Source organism: Antedon bifida, chromosome 2 (assembly GCF_963402885.1).
Source record: "Antedon bifida chromosome 2, ecAntBifi1.1, whole genome shotgun sequence".
Lineage (NCBI taxonomy): Eukaryota > Metazoa > Echinodermata > Crinoidea > Comatulida > Antedonidae > Antedon > Antedon bifida.
The window spans coordinates 18385747-18396152 of NC_136227.1; the positions used below are offsets into that span (position 1 = coordinate 18385747).

Here is a 10406-nt window from a genome sequence, read left to right on the forward strand (position 1 = left end):
TTAATTTCATTTATTCTTCATCAGTAGCATACGTAAGTAAGTTTATGTTTTTTTTCGTCCTGATTTATCTATTTTAATGCATACACATAACCATTGTATCTGAAATTGATTGCAATGTACCATGATATCAATCATTCTCTGTGTCAATGTAAGTATAACTATGTGATTCAAGATCATTAGGAACCTGTGAAGCTGTTGAGTGTCTCCAATGACCATATACTTCTGTAGTAGGTACACGAGGTAATGAACGATCTTGTACTGTATGTCTTAAAATAACTCCTTCTCTTGTCTCATAATATACTTCAGGTTGAGTTACTTCTTTTCCTAAAGAATCAACTATTATAGTGTTATCATTACGACACAAACAATAATGATATACGGGAACCAGAACAACAAGTACAATAATAATAACAACACCAGCAGCAATGATAATAACAACATCTAAAGATAAACTAATTCCTTTTTGAGAATTGTTTATGTTTGTTTTACTCGATGGTTCATACGAATTATCTGAGTTAATGATAGTATTTGAAACTGTTAATACTACAGACGATGATACCTGTCCAATTTCATTAGTAGCAGTACATGTTATATTTGTTCCACTTTGTTTTATTGAAGGTCGTAAAAGTTTAAATGTTTGTCCAGTTTTGTCTACAAAAATATCTTCATCTTTTATTAGAGGCACTAATGTCCAATGGTATTGTGAGACCGGTGGATTAGCAAACGTTTGGCAGAATAGAATCGTCTCTCTTCCAGGTAACACTGGATTGGTGTGTTGTATCTTTATCTCAGGTTTATATTGTATATTCAGAGGTTTCATTGAACATGATTTGTGATAACTTGAATCAAATGATGAATACTGGTGACATTCGTAAACTGCTCCATTATCATCTTTTGTAGCGTTCATTGTATGTTGAACTGTCACCAAGTTTTCTGTGTTTGGTTTTGATATTCCATAATTGCGGTTTTGTGAATTTCGAGTAAGTTTTAAAGTTACAGGTGGAGTAACCTTCTCTGAAACACACGACATTGATATAGTAGAACCTAAGAGAATGTCAGCTGTAGGTTGGTAACAAATAGGATATTCCAGAGAAGGCAGAGAATGTACAATTAACTCCGCTTTTCGTGAACTTTTCAATACAATTCTAGAGTTCAATGACATAACAACACATTGATAGAAACCGGCATCACTTCGCAATACATCTGAAATAACTAACGTCGTTATGTTTCCGAATGACAATTCATCGTGAACTTTAGTGATTCGCGAGTTTTTTTCATCGAAGAATATTTCTGCGTCATCTTTATACCACGTAAGCTCTTCATTTATTAACCCACTAACCACGCAATTCAAAGACTGATCCTTCCAGAGATCCACATTTCTGTTTAAGGGTTCATCTATAAACTGGATAACAGAATCACAAATTACAATCCACGTTGTCAGTAACAACCAAAATCTCAAAGGTAACAACATTGTTAATTTTTATTATCTTCTTACAAACAGACAGAAATTGAACAAGATATTTAAATATCAATACGAATAGCATAACTCACCGGTTATGACGTTGTACCAATACTTTTTAAAGTTATGTTTCTCGTTTCTCCAAAATATATGCAATTTCTTTTGTATACAGTGTTTCATTTTTTCTTTTCTCTTTTATCATTAAAATAATAAAAGTGATCCAAATTGATCTAAGGAGGTCCTTCAAAAGAATTATGGACATTATAAATGTTTCTAGAAATTGTGAAGTTTTAAAAAGTAATAACAATTAAAATCTCAAAGTTTTAGAAAAGTATTATTAATGTATTAATTAAATTAAATATTTTAAAATACGTTTAATGATGGATATGCAAGAATATGCCCTTTTGCCACACAAACTACTGTAGTGTTTGAATAGTCCAAGAAATCATGGATGGATTTATATATTCACTGGGTTGATAAATCATGCACATATCCCGTGGATATACTAGTCGAACTACTATGCTCCAATTGCGTTGTGGATGAAAAAGGTGACTTGTTAAGCGCACCTTCACGTCACCAGGCGCCTATGAACATCCAATGAAAACTAATTCGAAACCTATAAAAAAAAAAACACCACCGGTACAGTACAAAATCAACAACCACATAATTGCATTCCTTTCTTAGTTATGTGAGTACCTAGAAAAGCAAAAATGAATATTGCCAACATAACAAATTAGATCAAATCAATCAAGTTCATTGCTTCAAAAACGAATATTGCAGATCTGTACCTATGTTCTGACCAATCTTTGCAAATTTTTAAAAGCTTTATGAGTTTTGCAGAACCATTTATTTTATATAAAGTAAGCTTAATTTTTAAAAGTCTGATTATTAATTTGCTTAATTTATACAGTATTATAATTAATAAAAATCATACGAAATGTCATAACATTACTGATCAAATAACGTGATTACTTTTATAATCATCGATATCACATAGTTGGGATACCTTTGCATCCATTATATCTCGAAAACGCTTTCTATCCAGATTCGTAATCTACAAACAATGGTCTAGAAATGTGTTCTCTTTCGGTGATACTCCCTTCGTCTGCCACTGGACTATATAGAGTATGCCGATGTTGTTTGGCATCCGGATCTATTCATCTATCGTATTATTATGGGGACTAGATTTAATATATGATCATTCCAGAGCTATTTGCAAATTTGATTCTCTCGCTGAAAGGAGAGCAAAGCATTTGCCAAATTTGCCTTTACAAATCATTCTGCTGATTTAATTCCTCCCACTAGACTCCAATTACAACGCTAGAAAATTACGTAATTCTGACAAATTCTTTCAAAAGTAAAACTAGTAAATTCTCCAATAGTCCTATTCCGTTTTATACACAGTTACTCAATAACCCCCTTAATTTTCCACTTCTGGCTGTCTGCTCGAAAGCGATTCTTTTGGGTTTTTTTCCCAATATCAAATTTTAGAGTTTAGGTTTTTTGTAATTGTTTTGAGATTTTTATATTTGTATATTTTTGTAAAATTACTTACAATTTGACCTTTGGCCACGATATATAATTTATTTTATGTGGATTATTATAATAAAGGTAACACACATTACTTCCGAAAAATCCACATCTTATATAAACATAAATTGTACAGAAAATGAAACGTATAGCTAGACCTGTATTCAGTTAATTAAAATAAATTAAAGAAAGAAGTTAATAATATAAATTTCTATATGCAAGAAGCTAACCAAGTAAATGCAAATTGTACTTTATTATAATGGAATCGGAAACTACTTTAATAATTATTATTTTATTGTATCTCATTCTAAATCAGGACCACTCATTAATAAGATGAACTTCATAAACTAAAATTGATAGTTAAACTACGTAACGCTCCGTAAAGTATCAACAACATGTTGTTCAAAGCCTACAAAAATTATGCTTTATTAGTTTATTTATTAATAACTTAATTAATCGTAAAAGTTATTTTCGGGGTTTTTTTTCTTTATCTTTTTTCTAATTCTCGCCACTTTTTGGTCTTTTTGTCTAACCTTTTTATGAAGTCAAATTTGCGAAGCGTAATTTACCCGCGATGTTATGAAATGCTATGATTTAAAGAAGTTTGCCTGGATAACCTCCTACAAAATGAAAACTTCAAATCTAGTTTGTTTGCACTTTCTAATCATTTGGAGTAAATAAGCACTTTGTATCAGTGAGATATAGTTAAAATTACCGAGGTAAATCTCATACCGGTATTGTTTTGAACACAAATGTTGTTAATAGAGAGTATATAGAAAGAAATGGTTGATTTGAATCATTTTTTTTTATTCAATAAGATTTTTATTTCTGCGCTATCAACAATTATCCCACCAACATTTCGTTTTTTTTCTCCATCAGCAGTTTACCAAACAAAGTCTGACTGATTTTTTAAAGTGGAAATATGTGGAATTCGGTACTTTTTTACCATTTTAAAAGAATCTATTTTTTCGTCGTGATTTCTTCTATGCCCATTTTTAATGTATGCACGTTTAACCAACTATTGTATCTGAAATTCATGTTTTCAATATATTATCGTAAAGGTGACGTCGTAAAATTGATTACAGCAATAAATAATGTAACTTCAAACCGATATGTACACGTAAGAAAAGACAGTCTTGCAAAACATTTCAGTAACAATGATTACAAAGAAAAGGAATAGCATTACTTCGTTATCATATTATAGGCGAAAACGTCGAAGCATAATATATGGTAATTTATTTTATTCTACAGAAAATATATATTCTCGACATCAGAGATATCTACAAGGAGAATAATTAAATCCAATTTGAATATAGCATTCTTTAGAATGAGACCTAAATGTGATTTTTTTATTATTAGAATGTTTCATGATCTACCGTATCAATTGAAGAAAATTTGATATCAGATCGTGCCATATACCCCTAAATCAATCATTTTCAGTGTCAATATAAGTATAACTATGTGATTCAAGATCATTAGGAACCTGTGAAGCTGTTGAGTGTCTCCAATGACCATATACTTCTGTAGTAGGTACACGAGGTAATGAACGATCTTGTACTGTATGTCTTAAAATAACTCCCTCTCTTGTCTCATAATATACTTCCGGTTGAGTTACTTCTTTTCCTAAAGAATTAACTATTGTAGTGTTATCATTACGACACAAACAATAATGATATACGGGAACCAGAACAACAAGTACAATAATGATAACAACACCAGCAGCGATGATAATAACAACATCTAATGATAAATTTATTTCTTTCTCAGAATTGTTTATGTTCGTTTTACTCGATGGTTCGTACGAATTATCTGAGTTAATGATAGTATTTGAAACTGTTAATACTACAGACGATGATACCTGTCCAATTTCATTAGTAGCAGTACATGTTATATTTGTTCCACTTTGTTCTATTGAAGGTCGTAAAAGTTTTAAAGTTTGTTCAGTTTTGTCAACAAAAATATCTTCTTCTTTTATTGGAGGCACTAATTTCCAACGGTATTGTGAGACCGGTGGATTAGCAAACGTTTGGCAGAATAGAATCGTCTCTCTTCCAGGTAACACTGGATTTGTGTGTTGTATCCTAATCTCAGGTTTATATTGTATATTTAGAGGTTTCATTGAACATGATTTGTGATAATTTGAATCAAAAGATGAATGCTGGTGACATTCGTAAACTGCTCCATTATCATCCTTCGTCGCCTGTAACGTAAGTTGAACTGTTACCAAGTTTCCTGTCTCTTGCATTGGTATTCCAGAGTCTACAATTTTAGAATTACGTGTGAATTGTAAAGTTACAGAAGGGGTAACCTTTTCAGAAACACATGACATTAATATAGTAGAACCCAAGAAAATGTCACCTTTTGGTTGATTACAAACGGGATATTCTAGAGACGGAACAGAACGCACAATTAATTCCGCTTTTCGTGAACTTTCTAATACCCTCTCAGATTCCACTGATATAACGACACATTGATAAAAACCGGCATCACTTCGCAATGTTTTGTCAATATCCAATGTTGTTATATTTCCGGTGGATATTTCACTGTGATCTTTAGATATCCGTGAGTCTTCAACAAAAGCTATCAATCCACCATTTTTAAACCAAGTAAGCTCTTCATTAATTAACCCACTAACTACACAATACAAAGAGTGGTCCTCACCAAGATCTACTTGTCCGTTTAAGGGTTCATCTATAAACTGAATAACCGCATCACAAATAACATAAAACGGTGTTATAACCAACGCAAAACTCAAAGATAACAACATAATTCAAATCTTTTATTTTTATATAAACAGGTATAAGCTAATGCAGAAAATGATTATTAGCTATTTATTCATAAATAAGATTAACATAGACATGTTCAGATAATGATTCAAATTTGTGCCTATTAATTTATAAGTTATGTTTCTCGTTTTCGAGATATTGTGAAAAACATTATTTCATAATTTATAAACTATACCCAAAAGAGGATTTTATAAATTTCTTCGATATGTCTTAAACGTAGATAATTAAATCCAATTTGAAAACTGTGTTGAGGTATTTAACAATATAAATTCAATAGAAGCTGTACATATATTATTAATAAACATACTAAAGTGATATTTAAAAGCATGCTGAAATGTAATTTGTATAATCTTACAATAATAATCTAATTCTAAGGCACACTCAGGCATTTATTTTTGTTGTGTTTTGTTAATGTAAAATAAACGATTAAACAATTTACATGTGAAAACATGCATTTGGTTAGTTTTGACAATATTGAATAAACTTAAATTGATGAACGACATACTTTTCTATTTATTTAAACACAGTTCATTTTACCTAAGTCTGATGTGTTAGTTATTGCAATAGCTGCTTTAAATTCATCAACGAACCATAGAATGAAAACGTAAACACATTCTGGTTGGGGCTAATAAATCTAAATAAAAGAGAATATCAAACCGTCTGTATAATGCTTCCGGTTGTCTTTGCCAATTGGTAAATCAATGTGCTTTACGAATATAGACAATTTATTAGTTCAAATAACAATATTCAATTATTATTGTTCAAGATCAGTAACAAAAAAAAACAGGAACCTAGATCGCTATGTACCTTGACATCAATCGTTTTCTGTGTCAATATAGGTATAACTATGTGATTCAAGATCATTAGGAACCTGTGAAGCTGTCGAATGTCTCCAATGTCCATATACCTCTGTAGTAGGTACACGAGGTAATGAACGATCTTGTACTGTATGTCTTAAAATAACTCCATCTCTTGTTTCATAATACACTTCAGGTTGAGTTACTTCTTTTCCTAATGAATCAACTATTATAGTGTTATCATTACGACACAAACAATAATGATATACAGGAACCAGGACAACAAGTACAATAATGATAACAACACCAGCAGTGATGATAATAACAACATCTAATGATAAACGTATTCCTTTCTGAGAATTGTTTAAGTTTGTATTACTCGATGGTTCGTACGAATTATCTGAGTTAATGATAGCATTTGAAACTGTTAATACTACAGATGATGATACCTGTCCAATTTCATTAGTAGCAGTACATGTTATATTTGTTCCACTTTGTTTTATTGAAGGTCGTAACAGTTTTAATGTTTGTCCAGTTTTTTCTACAAAAATATCTTCATCTTTAATTGGAGGCACTAATTTCCAACTATATTGTGAGACCGGTGGATTAGCAAAGGTTTGGCAGAATAGAATCGTCTCTCGTCCAGGTAACACTGGATTAGTGTGTTGTATCTTTATCTCAGGTTTATATTGTATATTCAGAGGTTTCATTGAACATGATTTGTGATAATTTGAATCAAATGATGAATGCTGGTGACATTCGTATACTGCTCCATTATCATCTTTCGTCGTGTTTTTTGTAAGTTGAACTGTTACTAAGTTTCCTTTCTCTGTCATTGGTATTCCAGAGTTTATACTTTTAGAATTACGTGTAAATTGTAAAGTTACAGGAGGGGTAACCTTTTCAGAAACACATGACATTGACATTGTAGAACCTAACAGAGTGTCAGGTTTCGATTGATGACAAAGGGGATATTCTGGAGAAGGTAAAGAACGAACAATTAATTCCGCTTTACGAGAACGTTTCAATATTCCTCCATACGCTAATGATATAACAACACATTGATAGAAACCGGTATCACTTTGCAATGTATTGTCAATAACCAATGTTGTAAAATTTCCAAATGATACTTCATTTTGGACTTCAGATATTCTAGATTCTTCTTCATTTAACATCATCAGACTTTCATCTTTATACCATGTAAGCTTCTCATTCATTAACCCACTAACAATGCAAGAAAAAGAATGATCTTCTCCAATATCAACATATCCGTTTATGGGTTCATCTATAAACGTAATAGGTCCGTCACAAATTACACAACCCGTTGTCATAATCAATGTAAGAATCACTGTTAACAAAGTGCTCATTTTACTGTATCATTTCTTACGAACAGGTAAATAATCATGCAAAGCTATTATGCCAGTACCTACAGAACTATTCAGTAGTCTATCGGTCATGACGTTGTACCAGTATATTACAAAGTTGTGTTTCTCGTTTTCTCAAAAAACTTTATAAAACATCATTATCACATTATATACTTAATGAAAATGAATCTAAGGAAACGCTTATAAATGTTTTTCTATTAGAAGTTAATATAAATCTTAAATATTGTATTGGATTATACAAAATATTACTCTTTTAGATAGCATTTACCACAAAAACAACCCTAAAATATCAATTTGCACCAACGCTGATGCAGGTTGGATTTTGCATTGACTATTGTTTTAAATAAGCTATTATTACAATTGTCATGAATTCAGTAAAATAAGGATGAAGTTCTCAATATTCATAAATTGGGGGAACGTAATTCGTAACTCTAAATGAGTTCACAGTACCTTTCACATTGAATTTACTCCATGGAGTCATACATTAAGGAAATACGTTTTAAATAACTAACATTTAATTTGGAAAATGTCCTGCATAATATTTTAGCTCTGATGCACAAAGCTCAATACTGTTTCTTATTATCATCATTAGTTACAAATCACATACCTAAGTATGTTATACAATCAACAATTTCGAGGACAGTGTGGTTCGTAACTTACAATAATAAGAAATAATACCATACACTTGAGTTTTATAGAATTATACACAATATATCAATTCATAGCAAAAATATCACACACACATTAATGAGATTATTATATGTACACCAATAGCAGAAGGAGCCATGGGAACCATGTTATTAGCGTAGCTGAGACAATTTACCTTTTTATCACAAATAGTAGGCCTATCCCAATAATTGGACTCTCTTTAAGTTGTGTATTAAGATCGTCATATATACTGTAAAGCAGCGGAGACATTACACCCATTTGACGCACACCGCTAATAACAGAAAAAAATGGTGAAGAAACACAATTTTCCCATTTAACAACAAATTATTGATTACCATACCAGTGTCGTAAGATATTACCTACAGAGATACACCTCTTTCAATTAAAACTTTAAACAAAAGTTCAAGTTATATTTATACAAAGTATGGAGGAAATATTTATGATTCCAACATGTATAAAGTATGTCTCAACAGAAAATAAAAAAACTCAGTGGAGCTATATTCAGCAGATTTCTGTTAATTGAAAATACTAAATGGTACGCTTGCTTCGCTTCGTACCATCTAGGTCGTGCCCAAAAATGGTTCTCGAATGCACAGTAATTTTAGCGTAAAAAACTGGCGATTTTTAAAAGTACGCAATGCTAAGTTGGTACCATAGGACTATACATGTCATTTACATGAACGAATAAATAGACACGGTGATTTATTTAGTCAACAACTAAACTTAGCATCATGGGAATTACTTCGGAAAGAGAAAACAATTTGGTCAAACTTAAACAAACCAAATTTGTATTTTGTACATAACATTAGAGTTGAGGAATGGGGAAGTGCAAAGAGGAACAATTTTAGATATATTCTTTATACACTCAGTAACGGAATTGATTTGTTTTCATGTTTTATAAATAATGTACCACTAAACACAGTAAAACATTTGCGACGTAATACTTTATTGAAACTGTCACTGTCATAGTCGATTGAAATAGTAAAGTATTATGTAACGATACACTACTAAGATGTTTATATGTTATATATTATTAATAATAATAATACAAAAAACTGTCAGTAATAATGTTTATTTGTATGTGTTCATGTATCTAACAGTACCCACACTCACAGTAAGAAAAACAAGGCAATATAGATGGCTGCAGTCGCGTGCTCAAGTTAGTGTTTACCGAACGACCGACCACCGACCGACATAGTGAGCGACTAAAAATGGTTTATATTTATTGTCAACATTTGTTATACACTATTTTAACTAACTTTTGCAATACTATTTATGTCTACTATTAAAATGTAGGTCTAGGTCTTATCTACTTGTGTTATACCAAATAATGATGGTAAAAAAAGGCTAAGAGATTAGAATGTTCCATTTATCCCCAAGCAAAACGTTTCTATAAACGTATGTTGGTCTAAATCTATTTAGTACATAGTATAGTATTTTTTTTCACGCTGCTGCTTTAGCCAGCTACGTCCCAAGAGGACTACTCATTCAGAAGCTGAAAGCAAGCAGTAGTTATAGTAGAGGCCGACGTTTTTTTTTTTTGTAAACTAGGACACGTCATGCAAAGCAGTCAGATAATCATTGAATTATTATCAAAACAGTCCATTAAAGTTTTTGTTTGTAATAGGATACTCAACACTTGAAGTATCTAGGCTTGATGAAGTGACCCCCAGACTTGACAGTGACCGAAATTGAGTCTGTTTCATATCAAAGTAGGAATTCTTTTTGTATTTTACTTCAAATACAAGTTATTCACTTCTGTAACAAAAAAAATAGTATT

The 10406-nt window shown here is 31.3% G+C and overlaps 2 protein-coding genes across 2 annotated transcripts; both read right to left on the bottom strand.

The window, feature by feature from the left end:
* LOC144834442 (uncharacterized) lies at window positions 1-1471 on the bottom strand. Its single transcript, XM_078689248.1, has one exon. The coding sequence runs from the start codon at window positions 1469-1471 to the stop codon at window positions 128-130; it is 1344 nt and encodes a 447-aa protein (XP_078545374.1). The 3' UTR covers window positions 1-127.
* Window positions 1472-6537: 5066 nt separating this feature from the next.
* Window positions 6538-8101, bottom strand: LOC144835871 (peroxidasin homolog). The gene has a single exon (XM_078690990.1). The coding sequence runs from the start codon at window positions 7937-7939 to the stop codon at window positions 6590-6592; it is 1350 nt and encodes a 449-aa protein (XP_078547116.1). The 5' UTR covers window positions 7940-8101; the 3' UTR covers window positions 6538-6589.
* Between the last annotated feature and the right edge of the window lie 2305 nt (window positions 8102-10406).